We start from the raw sequence: 20,537 nt of genomic DNA, 5'->3' as shown, positions 1-20,537 counted from the left end.
CTCGTGATCTGCCCGAAGAGACAGGATATTTAAAACCAACTAGGATATTTTTACCTCTTTATGAAATGAACATATATAAATATCTGAGCACTAGTGAACCTACAGATGATTATCCTATTTTGGGGAGTATGTAGTTATTTATTCTTAGCCCTTGATGTTGTAAATGATAAAACTGAGGACCTGTGAAATCACTCATTTTTCTAAAACATACAGCTATTAATGGCAAAATGCGAATTCAAAACCAAGCCATCTAAAATACTGTTTTGGTATATATGTTTAATTTCCATGTGTGTATGTAGTTTTCAAAATTTCTCTTGTTATTGATTTCTAGTTTTTTTCCATTGTGATCAGAGAATATACTTGATATAATTTCAGGGTTTTTTTAGTTTTTCTAAGACTGCTTTGTGGCATAATATGTGGTCTATTCTTGAAAATGATCCATTTGCTGCGGTGAAAAATGTGTATTCAGCAACCATTGCAAGAAATGTTCTGTAAATGTCTATTAGATTCATTTGCTCTATAGTACAAATTAAGTTCAGTCTTTCTTTGTTGACTTTCTATCTGGATGGTCTGCCCGATGCAGAAAATTAGGTTTGAAGCCTTCAGCTATTATTGTATTGGGGTCTATCTCTCTAGCCCTAATAATACATGGTTTATATATCTGGGTTCTCCAGTGTTGGGTGCATATATATTTACAATTGTTATATCCTCTTGCTGAATTGATACATATATCATTATATAATGACCCTCCTGGTCTGTTTTTATAGATTTTGTCTTGAAATCTATTTTGTCTGGTGTAAGTATAGCTACTCCTGCTCTTTTTTGCTTTCCATTTGCATGGAATATCTTTTTCCATCCCTTTATTTTCAGTCTGTGTGTGTCTTTATAGGTGAAGTGTGCTTTTATGCAACAGATTGTTGAGTTTTGTTTTTTTTTTATTCAGCCACTCCTGTTTTTATTGGAGAATTTAGTCCATTTATATGCAATATTATTATTTATAAGTAAGGACTTACTCTTGTCATTTTGTTGTTTGCTGGTTATTTTGTGGTCTTTTTTCTTCCTTCCTGTCTTCTTTTAGTGAAGGTGATTTTCTCTGGTTGTGTATTTTAATTTCTTGCTTTTTATTTTTTGTGTATCTTTTATATGATTTTAGTCTGAGGTTACAATGAAGCTTGCAAATAATATTTTATAACCCATTATTTTAAACTGATGACAACTTACCACTGAGAGCAAAAAATTAATGAACAAGAAAATAGAAAATGAATGATAACCCTACACTTTAAATTTCACCCTCCTGTTTTTTAACTTTTAATTCTTTCTGTTTATGTCTTATACTGTGCATGTCTTGATTGTTGTAGTTATTTGTTTTGATTGCTTCATTTTTCAGTCTTTCCACTCAAGATATGAGTAATTATGTACTACTTAATTATGTACCACAATTGCAATTTTATAAAATTCTGTGTTTTTCTGTGTGCTTACTACTACCAGTGATTTTTGTACTTTCAAATGATTTCTTATTGCTTATAAAGGTCCTTTTCATTTAGATTGAAGGACTTCCTTTAGCATTTCTTGTAGGACAAGTCTGGTATTGATTAAATCCCTCAGCTTTTGTCTGGAACAATCTATTTCTCCTTCATGTTTGAATGATATTTTCACTGGATCTACTATTCTAGGATACAAGCATTTTGTGTGTATGTTTTTTTCCCTTCAGCACTTTAAATGTGTCATGCCACTCCCAGCCTCCACTGAAGTCTGCTGCCTCACATATTAGAACTCCACTCTATGTTACTTGTTTCTTTTCTCTTGCTGCTTTTAGGATCCTTTCTTTATCTTTGACCTTTGGGAATTCAATTATGACGTGTCTTGAGGTAGTCTTATTTGAGTTAAATCTGCTTCATGTTCTATAACCATCTTGTTATTTTGGTATGTAATTCATAACTCAGTGCTGGATCATAATTATGAATAATTGCAATAGGTAGATAAACCAAGTTCATCAATCAATTAATTAAAGTGTACTTATTTTATTTTAAAATTGTTTTTGCCAAATTAGTTCCTAAGGAACAAATTAAAAGTAACCTATAAAAGGAAACTTATCATAGCAAACCTGAAAATTGCTAAAAGTGCTCATTAAAAGAAAAATGACCAGCACATAAAAAAGAAATTCATTATTAAAACCACCAAAAATAAACCTGATATCTTAGAAGGAAAATAAGCATTACTTAAAAATGGAATGAATACCTTAGCAACCAGCTAAGTTCTCAAACTCCTTGGAGAGCCCGATTAAGATAAAAATGCCTGATTTTCCAGCAGAGCATCCTAAAATTAGCAGTACTGGCAATGAGATGCTTTCAGTGTATTAGGGGCTGGAAGCCTGCTAGAAATCAGTTGGGACCATTTTATAAGTGTCCCTGTTCTTTAGAGACTAGGGGAAAAAAGGTTATAATTTGTGTGAGTCCTTTAGAAAAATAGGCTTTTTCCCCCATGAGCTTGTCTTGCAGCATTTTAATAAAGACAGTTCTAAAACTTGTATAACTTTTTGAATTATAGGTTGGTGTATGCAATTTGTTGCTGTCTGCATGTCAGTCACGTACACATCACTCTAGCAGTGTCATAATTTTGCCCACAGCCACTTACTATCTGAGGTATCACTTAATATTTTTCTTCATTCTGTAGCACGATGTCTGTGTTACCACATTTTTAACACATATTAAATCAAATTCATACATACCACATTTATCAAAAGGTTTTTGTTATTTTTGTTTCATTTGCACCTACAAGCAAACTTTGGGGAACACCGATAAATTATTTCTTCGTCACTAGATTGTAAGTAGCAACAAATGATAATCTACTTAACCTTTATGTACACCATCATATGCGTTGTTCATGTTGGTTAACCTGGATTTATGTGCAAGATATATTTTCAAGAGTTTTTTAAAAAGGCATTTAACAATTACTGTAGGAGTTGAGGAAGGGATAATTACTTTTCACATAAGTTTCTTTAAAAATTAGGAAATCTATACTGAGTCTTAATAATAATTCCCACTACATGCTCTATTCTTTATCTGCAAGCAGGAGCTGTCCAGTAATTTGAAACATAAGAGTCAGTGAGATGTAGACTATTACATCATCAGCAACCCAACATTCTTTCCTTAAGGAGTTATTAGCCTTTGCTTGGGTTATTTAGACCTGGGGCTTTTTAGGGAGAGAGAGTGACATTATTTGTTCTACATCTGAAACGGTTTATGTCTGCCTGAAGCCAGCTTGGAGACATCCAAATAATTCCTTTTGTCTGTGAGTGAATTGGAAATAAATCTAGGTGATGAACCTGATCACTATATCATCGCACAGCATATCTTCTCATTCTTATGAAAGTACCTTTATTATGTCATTTCTTACAGAATGAGAAAGGAAAATAGTCACCGTTGTTTCTTTCCTCCTGGGCACCATAAACATTTTTTTCTATTATTGTAAGTTAAGAAAAATTACAGTACCAGAGAATATGACTTAACCTTTATCTCCTGTCCTATTCCCGACCAAGTGTCTACGTTTCCTTCCTTATTGAATTTATTGAACTTTCTTTTCCTGTGGCCATTTCCTTTATGGAATTTTTATGATTTTAGCACTTGTAGGATCCCATGTATACCACTGTGTCCTAACACCAAATGCACTGATGGTACTTTTTGCAGTTATTAAATATTTTATTCCCTTTCTGAATACTTTGTATAGTATTTGTGTAGAATGGTATAGTGGAACGAGCCAGAGAAAACTCTAATCTGAATCCTGAATTTGACATTTGCTCTTTAAAAAAAAAAAAAAAAAAAAAAAATCTTGAGTAAGTTTGTTAAGCTCTCCGAAGCATAGTCGGTTCATTTGTAAAATGAGATTGATAATAACAGTGTCGGGATAATGTAAAGGTAGAAAATAATGTATTTAAGATGTTAGTAGGTACTCGGTAAATAATAAATTTTATATGGCAGGCAGCTTGATGTAATGGGAAAAAATCGTGGTTTAGAAGCCATTAAATCATTTTAGGATATGATTATTAACTGTCCTTGTGCATGTCACTGATCATTCCTGAGCCTTTGTCTTCATTCATAAAATGGGTATTCCATCCTCTTTCTAGGATTAGAAATGAGAAATGTAAAGCTCTTAACCTTGCCAGTGTCAGGGATATAGCAAGTACTTGTTCTTATAGTGTTTGTTGCTTAAATCTTTATTGAGCTACCTTTTTTAAAACATTTAAGTTATCCACAATCTTTTTTTTTTTTTTTTTTTGCATTTTAGGTTTTGCATCTTGATTTTATTACCACTTATATACACCCTTTTTGTGTTAAGGTGAGCCTTAGAACTAAAATACATATTATAGACTTAGAACTAAAGTGTCACATATTTCTCTCTTAAGAATTGAATTACGTATACGTAGAAAGCATTTTTAAAGGTCAGTCATAGATTACCATTGCTCTTCCTTATTCTCTTAATTCAATAGATAAGCCCAAGGCAAGTGAAATGAATGGGCTGGCTGATGTATCACAAGCTAGAAAATAATTTTCTTTGAGTGAGAAACAGAGAGCATAATTCTCACCTGAGCTGGGGATTTGGAAAGTTTATGACTATTTTCTATTAGCCGGTGAAGGCAATGTGTTAAGGTCAGGTAATCCTGAGTTTAAACTGCAGTTCTACCATGTTACATACTCATGATTTTGAGTGTATAATTTAGCCACTCTGCTTCTCAATTTTTTTCCATCTGTAAAATCCAAATAGTGACATTCCTTGGTAAGCAATGAGATACATTTATAAAGCAACTAATATGGAGATTGCAAAACTGTTTCATCTTGCAAATGTACTTCGATCAATTGGTAATGGTTGAGTGGGGCAATGTGTTAAGGTCACTTGGGAGGCTAAGTAAGAACAAATTCTACATGCCCAAATGTGTGGAGTAAGAGGAGTGGGTGAACATAAATCAGACATTTGTCACCTGTAACTCGCTACTGTAATCCATAGTAAACACTCAATTATTATCATAGTCATCATGGTTATTATTAAGACACAATGAATGGTTACATGAATTTCTTCAAAGTTGTAATAAGTAGTACCTGAGTAGGCTAGTTATTTATCAGTTTTCGTATACTTGCCAAGATGCATGATATATTACATTACTTATTTATGGCCTTTAATATTTTCTTATCTCACAAGCTTTACAAATTAATAAGTTGCTTAGGAGTTCTTACTGAAGAAAATGGACCAGTCATTAATTATTGAGCAAATTAATAATATTTTATTTAAAATAGAATTTAATAATGATAGAATTCTGACTTGGAAAAAAAGCAAGTATACTTTCTGCAATAATTTTGGATATTAACAAAATAATAAATATTTCTATTTCAAAAGTGCTCTGGAATTGGGGTTATCTTCATACTCTTTTTCTGTACAGAAGACCTACTGTTATTCTGAAAATCAGTTAAATTTTTATATGAAAAGTAGAAGCTATATTAAATGCAATGATTGTACAACTTTTTTACACTGGCCTGTAAGCACTTGAAGAGCCAAAGTGAATTTCAGGTTGATTTCGTATGGGACCTGTAATTTAGGCCCATATTCCTTCTGGCTTTATAATCAATTTAAGATATAAATATATGGATATGTTTTATCATTAATTGCTTTACATTTTTCAATATTTTAGGGTTTGTGTATCTTTTCTGTTACATAAATTATATATAGTGTTGTTTTAATATAAAGCAATTCACTTTTCCTAAGAAAAATTATTATTTGCTTTATTTGGAAACATTTGTTAGTTCAATGTGGCAAAAAAAAGTCCATCTGACAGTGTGTTAGTGTTTATAAAGATATGAAAATAGAAACAATAAAATTATTATAGAAATTTATGGAAATTTTAAAAAAATCAGTTTATAATCTATCATTTTAACAATTACAGCATTTTTGTGTATTTTATTCTAGTCTTTGATCTTTGCTTCAGTATTTATTTTGTCTTTCCTTAGACATATAATTGTACCAACTTCTTAAGTGCAGATGTTTTAAACTTTGAGGGAAAAAAAACCATTTTTCAGCTATCATTTTTATGATAATATTGTTTAAGGATTGTTCATCGAACTAGAGAAACATCGATATGTGTGAGTGGGTAAAAATGTATATTTTTGTGCATACTGTGTATTATTTGTTACCAATATTTTTCACTATCCAGCAAAACTAAGGGCATTCAAAAGATCAAGAGACTCAAACCAATTCACTTTGTCAAACATATTTGTATTTACAATACCATAGTAATACAAGTTGAATATGATTAAAGCAAAGGGAATGAGTTCTTCCTTTGAAGCAAAAAATGTACATCCAATGTGGGTAATTCATTTAGGAAAAGCCTCTGATTATGCCTCTAAAAGAAAAAGCTATCATGATTATGATTACTTATGCTTATATATAAAGGTCTGTCTGGAGAATAATGCAAGTTACCAGTTTACTGCTTGGTCTCAGAAACTGAGTAGTGTCTCTGCATTTGCAGTGCTTAGTAAAACTACAGTATGTAACTTAAATATATAAATTATCTTAAAATACAATTTTTGCATCAGTTGAATATTTTGTTTACCATATAATGATATAAGGGAAAGGGGAATGATAATTCATAGGCAGCTGGTATACTTTTGGCTTTATTTCCAACTTTTTCATCCTGCTTGGCTGTTAGTAAAATGCTGTTTGGTAGATAAAATATATATTATTAAAGAGTAATGACTCATGACCAAAATGCCTCACACTCATGTTGTATGTAGTGCTGGGCATACTTGATCATTGTTGTCTGTTTATTGGATTTTCCAAATGAAACTGGTAAATTTTATTTACTGAATTAATTGTATTAATAATTTAATTATTTAATTAATTAAAATAATTTCATTGTTTGAGAGTGTCTCATTCTTTCACCCAGGCTTGAGTGCAGTAGTGCGATCAGGGCTCACCGTAGCCTTGATCTCCCCAGGCTCAGGTGATCCTCCTGCCTCAGCCTCCTGAGTAGCTGAGACTACAGGCACACGACACCATGCCCACCTAATGTTTTCAGAGATGGAGTTTCACCATGTTGCCCAGGCTGGTCCCTAATTTCTAGACTCAAGCTATCTGCCTGCCTTGGCCTTCCAAAGTGCTGGGATTACAGGCGTGAGCCCCCTCGCCTGGCCTTAATTTACTTATTAACATATAAAATTCAAATAGTTTCTTTAAGGAAATTAGCAGCAGTGTTTAATCTAAATATATTTTTAACTCTTTCAATTACTCTTTCTCAAAAAGGTAAGTCCTTTGTGGATAGAATCTCACTCTTTTTTCTTATAGTTCCTTTATAAGGCTCTCCACTTGGTTATTCTATAAATACTTGAATTTCTAAAGGAATAAATGAATGTGAATAAAAAAGAACAAAAGAATAAAGAACAAATATAGCTCTCAATCGCTCTCAAAAAGGAAAAGAAATGACAAAGGACATATGTCTGGGAATCAGATGTTCTATGTTAAAAATCAAAGCTTTACTACTTACTAAACTTTTTACTTGAGCCATTTTACTTCATTTTCCAAGCACATGATTTTTCATCTGCAAAATGGGAATCATGATGACTTCTTTGGGAATCAGATGAGAACATGAACGAAAATACTTGCCACAGCATCTGAAATTCCACACAATATGATGATGACGACGATGCTGTTGCAAATAATGTGGAAAGCTGTATCCTCCCTTTGATCTTCATGATTAATTCTCTTTCCAGGTGAAGCGTATATGCGTTTAAGCAAACTCCCCGAAGCAGAGCATTGGTATATGGAATCACTGAGATCCAAGACTGACCACATCCCTGCTCATCTCACCTATGGGAAGCTGCTAGCTCTAACAGTGAGTAACTGCCTTCCTTGGTCTTCAAAACTTGGTTTTCTCCACGCAGACTGCTATAGATGGGGTTTGAGGTACTGTTTTAGAGCCAGTTACCTCAGCTGTTAGGGATGTAATGGTAGTGATACTAAGTTAGAACCCTGTACAGAAAATATAGAAAAATGTGTTACTTTGCCTGTGAGGTTTGGTCTAGATAAGATGTGAGATGTCTGTATCTCACATCTTGGTCTAGATAAGATGTGAGATGTCCATATCATCCCTGTATCAAAACATCTCCTGTATCCCATAAATATATATACCTACTATGCACCTATAGAAAAGTTTTAAAAGAATTAAAAAAAAACAAAACAAACAGAAAAGATGTGAGATGCCATGATCTTTGATGTAACTTAATGGAAAAAAATATAAATGGAGAATCCCAAATATGGAATTACTTAATGAATTTGTTCTAATAATGATATTTGCATAAATATTATATTCTGCAAACCAGTGTTAGCCCCAAATTGGCTATACTTAGAACTAAATCTGATTATTGTAAATAGCCAACATTATATAAAATTCTGCGTGCTGAAATTCCTTCTAATTGAAATCATTCTGTAAGAGAAGTAGGGCTATCCGATGGCCTCTTACTATGTGATAAGCGCCCTTGGAGGCCACCATTCCATGAAAGTGACATGAGTATGGAGCGTAAAAAATTACTAGTATTGTACCACTATGACCTATAAAAATGGTAATTTCATATATTTCAAAGTAATAATAATGTATTTATTTTACACAATACTGATTAGTTTAAAAGTTTAAGTAAGTTTTCTGAGCTCAAGTAGACAATAAGTGATAGAACTAGGCTACAGTCCTAGTCTGAATCAAATATCTGTATTATTTTAGTTATAGTACCTAATCTCTCTTCAATATTAATAAACATAAATGAATATTAGAAAAACATAGAGCAAGTGATCAGGAAGATGATTCCTAAGTGAATTCATTGAAAAGTATTTTTGTATTACTTCGAAAATAGTGACATTTTACTTTCCACAGAAGATGGTAGATAACGCTTAAAATGGTCAAGTATACATTCTAAAATACCACTAAAATACTCTTCAAGAAATCATATAACACTTTAGGAGGTTAAGGCCGGCAGATTACCTGAGGTCAGGAGTTCAAGACCAGCCTGGCCAACACAGCGAAACTCTGTCTCTGCTACAAATACAAAAATTATCCAGGTGTGGTAATGCATGCCTGCTTTCCCAGCTACTCAGGAGGCTGAGGCAGGCAACTCGCTTGAACCCAGAAGGTCAAGGTTGCAGTGAGCCGAGATCATGCCACTACACTCCAGCCTGGACAACAGAGTGAGACTACATCTCAAAAAAAGAAAAAAAATTTAAAAATCATATAGGTAGACTAAGTAACCAGAAAATATCCCACTGAAAATACTTAGCTCTGCTTAATAAAATATAACAGATATGTTTTTAACACTAAACTGAGCATGAGTAGTGAGAGAAGTTCCTAGGAGCTAGAAATGAAGTGGTAACTGAATACCAGTGCAGTGAACAGCAGGCTGGTCCTGTAGCTCATCTGGGATTATTTACTGGTCGGTTGTGGAAACCAGTGAGAAGGTGGTTTTTGTTTGCTTGTTTTCATTATTTCTAGAATAGGAAACAACGCTTTGGGCCAATGGAAAAGCAGGAATTAAATGCCTAAATAAGGCAGGGAAATTCATACCTGCAGTTGAAAGGACAATGTAAGTTTGTCTACAAGTATAATGCAGCGTGAATGTTTGCCTATCTCAGAATGGGATCTCTATGGAGAGTGACAAAGTATCTGCTGGGAATTTGTTGCTCTTGTCCTTCCTTTACCAAGCTTTGGGTTTTGAATTTACCTACATGACCCTGGAATTCCCAAGCCAATAAATTAAATAAAATTTAGTCTACTAAAACCTTTTGCTGAAGAAGTTACTGGAGATGTTCTTCAAAAAACACAAATCTATAAGGAATGATGGAGTGAGGTACATAAAAAGTACTGGGCAAGGAAATTGGTGATCATATGGGCAAATCAGACTAAGCTTTTAATGAATAAAATATTAAGGGAATAGTATACAGGAACAATAGGATTGGGAAGAGAGATTTCAATAGATAAGAGATTACAGCTGATTTTTGCAACTCAGAAAGCAAATGGAAGTATTATAACTGACTTGCCTGAGAGAAGGAAATGGAAATCTAAATAAACTTTGGAATGGGATAACAATGAAAAGAAATCTGGCTTTCGTCAAAAGAAAACTGGAGAGGCTCAAGACATGGAGGCAGCTGACACAGAAAAGAGTGAGTTAAGGGACATAAAATGGGGTAGTAAATTGCAGCCAATGAATGGAGTAGTCAGGTCTCTCCCCTTTGTCCACAAATGCCAGCAACTAGGCACCTGCCTTCAAGGCAAGGGAAAGGGTCCTTTAAGAGGTAGAACAAGTAAATAAAGAGAAGTTCAGGATTCAAGAACAGCATGCACAGTTGAAGGCAGAATGAGGAGGGGAGTGAAAAGAGGACTGACTGAAGGTCTTCCCATGGAGTGCTCAGATCCTTAATACCCCTGCCCTATCCCATGCAGAATACCAGCAACACAGGGTTTCCCCCCTTTCCTCCAGCCCACCCTTTTCGCTGACACCTTACCTCTCAAGAAATTGTTGAATTCAGATCTAGAGAAACTAAATCGCAGTAGAGAAAAGGTTTTCAAATACCTACATTTAGAGGTCCCCTGTAAATGACTGACTCCCAAACCAGGCACACAACACAGTGAATCTATTCCATCTAGAGTGCATATCTATGCCTTAGGAACTCGATTCAGCTTTTTATTAATTAACTCATTCTTAAACATCAACGGGCAACCAAGAATCATCAATCATATCAGGAAAGAAACAAATAAAAAAGATTGGAACTAAAACAAATTATTAGGAGAAGGAAATCTACGGAAACAGAAGAAATCTTTAAAAAATAATAATCCGTAGAGATAGAAACTTATAGCATTTTATGAAGCAGGATGCCATGAAAAAAAGAAACCAAGAAAAGCAAGAAAGAGCTTATAGAATTTAAAGACATGATAGCAACATGATTTTCCTTTGGAGGACAGGAGAATGAAGGTAATGAAATCTTCCTATATGTGAACGAAAAATCAGGATATAAAAGAACGTAAAAGAGGAAATTATGAAAGAAATCAATATGTGGTCCAAATGACAGAAAAAGAACAAAGGAAGGGAAAGAACAATAACTAAGAATTGAAGATTACAGTCACTATTTCTGCTATTTACATATACTTCTAGTTTAATCACCTGAGAAAAGTTGTTTTACCCTATGAAAACCTTTTCCCATTTCTGTACCGATGATTCTGTGTGATGTGTGGTGATTCACACAACTCCACATAAGTGTTAAATTAATATACCTAAACTAAATTGATAAATGACCACCTTCAAAAAAAATCTAAAAGTTTCAGATGTCTGATTCATTGCCCACCCGCCTCTAGCCCACCAAAAAAAAAAAAAAAAGTTAGAAAAGAAAAAAAATAAATAAACTTAAATTTCCGTGATTCTGTATATGCTTAGACCATGGTACTAGATATAGAAACCATGTGACCTTTCTAAAAAAAATTCTCAAGCCTGAATACTTAGGCTTCCTGTACCAAAAATATGATTTTAAAGGCTGTTTTATTCTTTTCAGGAGGCTTTTTTTTTTTTTTAAGATTTAGAAGTTTTAATTTGCTGAACCATATGGAAGGAAAGGAAAGACTCCTATACTACAATCCAAATTTTTAATCCCCCCCACCAAGACTTTTATAGTTTCCGACTTGCTGATTAGATGAAATACAAACCCTATTATGGAATGGCTTAAATTCACAGTGCCAAAACCCCATAACCATCTTTAACAGCTTCTTTCTAAATTATGACATTTGGCAAATTTCTGATCCCTATGGATAGCTTTTGTCTAATTTGGGGTTTCTTGGCCTGGTAACAGCCCACTGGCTTAACATCGAATTTGGAAAGGTAGAAAATACCACACATTTTGACTTCTGAATGCTTTAAATATATTGTAAAATGGAATTGGCTGCTAGTCTCAAAAGAAGAAGAATAGAAATTGAGTGGTGTTTTCACTCTTCCATCAAAACTGACCGATGGCAAAATATGTAGAAATGAAATGCAACTATATTAGGCTTAGACTGTAGAGTAGGCTTTTATATAAGAGTTATAAGATATGTTAGAAAAAATTGATTATTAGTACTTTTATTATAGTCAGTGGAATGATTCACTCAGTACTTTTAAAAAAGTTTTTCTTTAAGAATTTGTGTAATATTTACAGACTTTAGAAAAGTTCAAACGGATTTAAGGTTTCCCAGAATGCTTTGGCACATTCTATAGATCAAATCCTCTTTTATTTCTCTGCCAAAAATGTCCTTTTCCTCTCTTTGCCTGTTCAAATTTTATTTCTTATGTGAAGTCTTGCCTTTCTTAAGCAGTTATTTTTTTGTTTTGTTTTTTCTCTATACTTCATTAGTACCAGTCTCAGTATCTTCATAATAGGGCACTTCCAAATAGAATGACACATAGGTATGTGTCTGTCTTTTGACACTAGATATGGGGCAGGGAGTGAGTCTTTACTTTTTATTTCTTCAGTATCTGGCATTTCAATGTATTAGTTACTATCCCTGTACCCATGTGCCTTTTCCTTTATAAGTCATTTAAGGGCTGGGGACATGGCTTTTAATGTTTTTGTTCTCCCCCTCCCCCCAATACTCACTCCCTCATTAATCCCTTCATTTGGTCAACACATGTATTGATACTTATTCCTTCAAGCTAGGCATTGCTTTAATCCTCAGTGATCTGTGCTGGGAAAAAAAAAATGAATGAGGGTAGCATGATTATAGAGTAATCTTCCAAAAATCCTAGATGGGGAGGTGGGCACAAGAGAGGTGTGCATCTCTTCAGTGCCTGTGCTTGACATGTGTTATTTAAGAGAAACTTGATAACAACGCTTAGGGAGTATTATCCTGTTTTTATTTACGAAGAATCTGAGCTTCAAAGGTTTGAGGAACATCCCCAGAAGTCATTTCACTACTAAATAGTAGAACTGAATAGAACTTCAAGGTTTTCTGAACTGAGTGTCATTAATTTTCTCTCCACATTAAATAATTTTAAGTGTGGAGTTTTTTTCCCACTTGGTATCTGTGATTAAACTGATTGGAGATTGGAAAAGTAACTTGACTACTTAGTTACTTAGTGAGTTACAACTTAACTTAGTTACTCAGTAACTACTTATTCCCCATCCTCTTTTTAGAACTTATTTTTAGAAACTACCTTTGGATACTAGTTGAATTTGAGTGGTTAAAAAGAATTTTATTATTAAGCATGATAGATCATGAACATAAGACTTCAGTTTCAGGCTACTGACACTTTTAGATCCTACATTATACTTCTAATACAAACATTTCAGGGTATCCTGGAGAACAGTTTTGTATTAGAGCCATTGTAGCCTCCATGTTTAAATATAGTTGGGCTCCAGTGACATCTCTTTAAAATATATGGAAATTTCATACCAATGTCATGTCCAATTAAAATACTAAACACGAGATGAGTTTGAATTGCTCTGCTTAAAATCGTGATGTATTCCTTGTTTGAACTTTGTTACCTAGGGCAAATGCCATGAATTTAAAATTGGGCATGCGTTAAGAGAGAAAAGAAGGAATAGCATTTCCATTAAAATGGTATTTCAAATGGTTTTATAGTTGTTTCTAAGGTTGTGTGGGTTCTATAGTTGTGCGCACATGCTTACTTTGATTTTTTGTCTTCCTTTCTTTTTGTCCTTTTTATTTAAGCCAAATATTTTTCAGTTTTGTGAGCCAATAAAATTAATGTTGACTTAAATTGTAGTAAAAGTTACTTGGCTGTTAGCTTATTTTCCAGATTCAGGTTAGTAGGAGAGAAGGAAGGATACTGGAGACTCTGACAGTAATTCTTGATACAGAAAACCTTTATTTTGGCTACGGCATGAGAGCACTGAGCCAGACTTCTGTGTCTAGCCAAAGTTAATTAGGCTACATAAAACTCCAGTTGTGGAAGTACTGGAGGTTCCACAGAAAAGCCCCATGCCCCAGGCTAAAATGGTGTCAGTGTAGTTTATCTGGAAATGTAATACAGTGTGTTTCCATGGACCTTTTGCTATTATTGTTTAGAGCTAAGACTTCTTTTCATTCATTTGACCCTCTCCAGAGAAGAGTTACTTCCATTTTGGGAGCTGACCAATATTTGGGTTGTTTTTTTGTTTGTTTGTTTATTATAATTACTGCACAGACATGTTTTGATTGGAGCTAGTTCAGAACAAACGGCAATTTTTCCTGTTAATCTGATTGAATAATTATTATGGATATATAAAATTCAAGTTGCTAAATTTATTCTATGAAAAAGGGAAGGCATAATGTCACATATATCATGCTACTGAAATATTGGGTGAAAATATAGAAGGAAGTTTGATCACTATAATATATTCATCTAAGCCTTTATATGAAGTTGCTGTACCTAAACTTTATGATTTATCAGTTCGGGGCTAATAGAGTTATTGTATTATTTTTACTCTGAAGCATAATGAATCTGATAGTTCATTTTTAAGGATCTTCCTTCTACTCCAAATATGCATCTGTTTTCTAGTATCAGTCTTATGATTATTCTACTTGCCGTCACTAAGTGACGCAGGACTCTCCAAATTGTATCAGGCTTTTATTCTACTTTTGTATGTCACTTAGTAGAAATCATCATTAGAGCTATTTCTTTTGCCTGATAGTCTCAGGAGCAATACAAATTAAAATACTCAAATTCTTTGGCATTAAAGGCCACATGAGACAATTTCAGCTATATCTACATATATGTGCTGCTTTGCTGGAAAAGTTAGCTTTATTTATTTATTTATTTATTTATTTATTTATTTATTTATTTTTGAGACAGAGTCTCACTCTGTCGCCCAGGCTGGAGTGCAGTGGCGTGATCTCGGCTTACTGCAACCTCTGCCTCCCCTCAAGCCATTCTTCTGCCTCAGCCTCCCGAGTACCTGGGACTACAGGTGCGTGCCACCACGCCTGGCTACTTTTTGTATTTTTAGTGGAGACAGGGTTTCACCATATTGGCCAGGCTGGTCTTGAACTCCTGACCTCGTGATCTGCCCTCCTCGGCCTCCCAAAGTGCTGGGGTTATAGGCGTGAGCCACCGCGCTGGGCCAGCTTTTTGTTTATTTATTTAGAAATAAATAAGATTTGTTGACCCTTGAACAACACATGTTTGAACTGTGCAAGTCTACTTTTACACAGTTTTCTTTTCAATAAATACGTTGGAAAATTTTTTGGAGATTTGCAACAATTTAAAAAAACATGCAGACAAACTTCATAGCCTAGATATATTGAATAACTTTTTATAAAGTTAGATGTGTCATAAATACATAAAATATATGGAAACACTACTCCATCATTTACTACCATAAGATATACACAAGTCTATTATACAAAGTTAAAATTTATCAAAATTTATGCACACAAACACAGGCTATTAGTAGTTAAGTTTTGGAGGAGTCAAAAGTTATATGTACATTTTCACAGGCATGAGGGTTGGTCCCTCTAACCCTCACATTGTTCAAGGGTCAATTGTGTATTGCTTTTAAGTTAACTTACATTTTGTCATAGTCAAATAGTCACTCTCTGAGGCTGGCGTGCGGGTAGTAAAGGAATTTACCAAGACATTAATGAGTTTAGAAAGACAGGTTTATTTAGAGAAATGGGGGAGATACATTGCAAGGGAGCAATGGGCAAGACAGCGGAGGAAAGGCTGTCTGCTGTTTGCAAAGAGGCAGGGGCTGGAGGGGAGTTTTATAAGGTTGTGCTGCTTTAGGCTGAATGCTTGCAGACAGGATGCTTGGGTCCAGGGGGTGCTGTGAGCAGGGTGCTTCTAACAAGTTGCTTGGGTGCTAATCAGCCATTTGGGGTTGACCTCATTTCTCATCACATTTGCCCTCTACCCCTGTTTCTGTTCCTGCTAGCTAAGCCCACTTGTAATTTTTTTAATAACTCCCCAGGGGTCCACACAGTTTAAAAATTTTTTTAGGGCCGGGCGCGGTGGCTCAAGCCTGTAATCCCAGCACTTTGGGAGGCCGAGACGGGTGGATCACGAGGTCAGGAGATCGAGACCATCCTGGTGAACACAGTGAAACCCCGTCTCTACTAAAACTACAAAAAACTAGCCGGGCGAGGTGGCGGGCGCCTGTAGTCCCAGCTACTCGGGAGGCTGAGGCAGGAGAATGGCGTGAACCCGGGAGGCGGAGCTTGCAGTGAGCTGAGATCAGGCCACTGCACTCCAGCCTGGGCGACAGAGCGAGACTCCGTCTCAAAAAAAAAAAAAAAAAAAAAAAAAAAAAAAAAAAAAAAAAAAAAATTAATTTTATTTTTTATATTTTTTTGGGACAGGGTCTCGCTCTATCGCCCCAGGCTGGAGTGCAGTGGCACGATCTTGGCTCACTGGAACCTCCACCTGTTGGGTTCGAGCAATTCTCATGCTTCATCCTCTGAAGTAGCTGGGACTACAGGTGTCCACTACCATGCTTGGCTAATTTTAATAGAGCCGTGGTTCCGCTATGTTGGCCAGGCTGGACTCAAGTCATCTGCCCACCTCGGCCTCCCAAAGTGCTAGGATTACAACACGCGTGAGCCACCGTGCCCGTCTCACACATTTTGTTGTTGTTATTTAACTTGTCTATTTGGTTTCTGTATTTGATCTATCATCGTCATTTAATGCAATTTAAATAACCAGCTGGCTCAAGCCCTCATAATCCCTAGTACTCTGATATCCCATGTTACTGGAGGCATATACATGGAGAAGTGGCATGCTTCTTAAATATAGCTTGGCTTTCTTACCAAAAAAAAAAGGCAGTCCTTTACAAAAACTTGTATTGGATACACATTTTTGTTGAGCCTGAACTCTCTCTCTTCTGTCTAATAAGCAGTGGTGATGCAAAGACTAACAGCATTCCCTTGGCCTCCATGTATTTTATTTCGGTGAAATTCACAATAAAAGTCAGTCTACCATACTAGTGACTGGTGGAAATCGTTTTTGTTTCAGAAAGCACAATTATGTAGGTACATTCATTGTATTACCTTACCCTTTAATTTTTATTATAAGCACATGATCCCATACCACTTGGAAGATTCCAGCCCCCGCCCCCCATTTTACAGCTTTCATTTGTTAAATAAGCCCCATGGATACTCTATGATACTTGACTTCATAGCTTCCAGCTTGTTATTCTTTCTGCTACATCATATTGACTCTCCTATCACATAATAAAGCATAAAACCAGTTTAACATGAGTTAAACTGTTTTTAATTTATGCTTTATGTTTTCCTTGCTTGATAATTTTTCTCTAATATATCAAGTAGAACATTTGAGTATCACTCCTTGTTAAAACAGCATCTGGTCTAAGCCTATGTTTACTCTTAGGAGTGATGGTATAGACAATATGCATTTTTAGAAACAAACATATTTCTTCTCAAGTAGTTGGGCCAATGCTTTTACAAAAGGAAGTTGTATTTTTTTCCTTATGGCATTTGGATACACACACACACACACACACACACACACACACACACACGCACTCACTCACATGCACATAAATGATGCCACATCTGTTCTGAGATGTGAAAATCTTCATTTTTGCAGACTCGTAAATAGGTTCAAAACCTTCCTGGCCATGAACATGTTCACAAGTTCATAAGGTTTTTGTGATTTCCCCTTATGTTTACCTTATGTATTATATCTGAGGCCCATGAGGCTCAGCAACCTAAAACATGAAGCCTGCAGAGCTATATAGTGTATCCTTAGTTTTTAGTAAAATTATACTTGCTTCAAACACAGTTAATTCTGGGGTCAGCTTCACATTTTCCCCAAGTTCTGAGCTTCTTATTCATTTCATCTATCCTTTGATACATTGAATAAATCCTCATCTGTTGTTTTCTTCACATTATGAATAATTAAATATTACGTATAAGGTGGATTGTTTTGTGAGGTGGCTCCCTCCTGTTTTCTGAAAGCAGTACTATTTAAATTGCTTTGCTTTGTTTGTTTTTGTTTGTTTTTGAGACAGGGTCTTGCTCTGTCACTGGAGCTGGAGTGTAGTGGTCCACACCTCCTTGGCTCAAGCCGTCCTCCTTTCTTGAATCCCTCAAGGCACCGGTATTACAGTTGTGAGCCACCACATTGGCCCTTTAAAATTGCTCTTTAGCTTTTTGGCTATTATGCTAAAATATACATATGTGGTACCTCATGCACATAAATGCCTGACTTCAAAATGCGTAAAAACATTTTCAAAAGAAACCTTCATTCAGTTTTTAGATTTTTCATCTAATACAGTTCTGAAAAGAAAATGTATTTTCTGTGTATATTTTTAAATGAAAAGAATTTTAACATTGCTACTGCTAAAAAGGATTTAAGTATTTGTATATGTGACAGAAAATAGTGGAGTTTACAGCTGAATTTTTAATTTAAATGTGATGTATATAGTTTTCCTCAAATGTGAAGTTTTGAAGGAGCCATTATGATACTCCACACTGAAAGGGGTGAGGGTGAAGGGCATGGGAGACCTGATTGAATTGGCTTGACCTTTATCTGGTAAACATTTAACCGGTGGAATGTTGGATTGGAGCCAGAGCACCTGAGCATTTACCTGCCTAGTAATTGATTTCTTCTCACAGTGGAAGGCATAATTCTTTTAAAAGGCTTAAAATTGCAGGACTCTCATTTCTACAACATAATTGAGGCTCTTTGTCAAAAGTGACAGGATGAGGTACATTCTTGAGCATATACTGTAATTCAGTCTGCATGGTAATAACAATACTTGTGGTAGAGGACCTCAATATGCAGAATGACTCGTGTAAGTAGGACTCTGGTCAGTTTGACATTAGCTGTATGGCATAGAGTTTACATTGGGCACTGATTATTGTATAAAGCCATATATAATGATGTCATATAATGGAGAAATAAGTAGTGTGGTTTTTAGATGTAACATCACCAAGAAATTTTTGTCCCTGAAAAATGAAACCTGAAGATATCATCTATTTTATAGGTTTTTCTATTTCTTATCTTTTGAGATGAAATAACAATAGCGAGAAGAGGAATAGACTTTCTGTCTGCTTGAATCAGAAATTTACTCACTTAAAGCAGAAAATTACTTCATCAGAAGCCTATGACCTTATGTTGTAAAATTTCCTTGTATACCTCAAAGAGGTTACATCAGCAGAAGTAAAGGATTAAGTTGAAATCCATTGCTTTGGCTCGAGATGTTTTCCTGAGGGTGTCTTTCTTCCCCTTTTCTACCTAGGGTACACATTTGCCAAAGTAGTAATCATGTCCTCCACTCTGTCTCTGCTCATATGGACGAGGACTCTTCCATCCTGACTCCCTCACCATCATATATATATATGTGTGTGTGTGTGTATCTATATATATGTGTATATATATATTTATGTATAGTTATATATGTCTGTATTGATATAGGCATATATAACTATTTATGCCTTTATACATTTGCCTTGACTCTGTGTGTCTGTGTGTGTGTGTATATATATATATATATAGAGAGAGAGAGAGAGAACTATAATATTTTTATGTATAGTTATATATGTCTATATTTATGTAGGCATATATAACTGCGTTTATGCCTTTATATTAGCTTTGACTGTAAACATTAGCAAAGCTGACTCAACAAGTAATGCTACACAGCAAGGATTGCTGTTAAGTAAGAATAAAAAGAAGAATTTCAAATATGCTGAAATTTGAGAATGCCAAGAAGATTTTACTACTGCCATTATTGCTTTGATAGGAATTATCAAAGCAGTATTCCTAAAATGTACAAAATCCATTTCCAAAATGGATTCCACATAACTATAATAATTCCAGATGTCCTTTGAAAAAAAATCCAGTAGTCAAATTAGTGTGAGGAAAGAGACATACCATATTTCATTCTTAAAATATGTATATATTGTATCTATTAAAGGCTCTGAAAGTCATCTTGGTAATTAAAACCCTATTTAGCTTATTCATCATATAGAACAGGTTTTTTTCAAGTTGAATCCGTTTATCCCAAGATAATAGTAACCTGCCAAATGTACTTTGGAGAATTTTATAAGATACCAAACTGAAAGGGAACAGGCATGCAGAATACAAAAGTTTTAGAAATAAACATAGGTGAAAGAAACTACTATTTACCTGGTAAACTGGTAGACCCTGAGTTGGTGACAGAATACCTGAGCTGTTGTTTACTCAGTAATTTATTACTGTCAAGTGTGTAGTCAGTGTTTAGCATTGGAAAATGTACTAAAAATGAGTGCAATTCATTACTCTTCTCTATGATTGGTATCATGGGTGGACGGAGATAATAGGAGAGTTCCAGGAAATCAGGATGGAGATGCCAGTGAAGTCAACATTTTGAAAGAGAAAGATTTATTATTAACATCGAGGCTAGAGCTATGCTGAAAATAGCCATTTGTCTAGATGAATCCAAAAGAAAAGAGTTGAACTACCAGTTGATAATGGCAAAATACATTTAAGGATGTATATGCAATTTTCAGAATACTAGTTAAAAAAAAAAAAAAACCTTTGTTTTCA

At 34.8% G+C, this 20,537-nt stretch overlaps 1 protein-coding gene across 3 annotated transcripts in view; it reads left to right on the top strand.

Annotated features, from left to right (window-relative positions):
• The window catches only part of LOC105473277 (transmembrane O-mannosyltransferase targeting cadherins 2), a 469,505-nt gene that overhangs the window by 305,427 nt on the left and 143,541 nt on the right, over positions 1–20,537 (top strand). For all 3 annotated transcript variants that reach the window (XM_024790163.2, XM_011726991.2, XM_071071353.1), the window contains one exon: positions 7,755–7,876. In XM_024790163.2, coding sequence (XP_024645931.1) covers positions 7,755–7,876 — 122 coding nt within the window. The remainder of the gene's footprint in view (positions 1–7,754; positions 7,877–20,537) is intronic.

Source organism: Macaca nemestrina, chromosome 10, assembly GCF_043159975.1.
Source record: "Macaca nemestrina isolate mMacNem1 chromosome 10, mMacNem.hap1, whole genome shotgun sequence".
Taxonomy (NCBI): Eukaryota; Metazoa; Chordata; class Mammalia; order Primates; family Cercopithecidae; genus Macaca; species Macaca nemestrina.
This window is presented reverse-complemented; position numbering and strand designations above follow the sequence as displayed.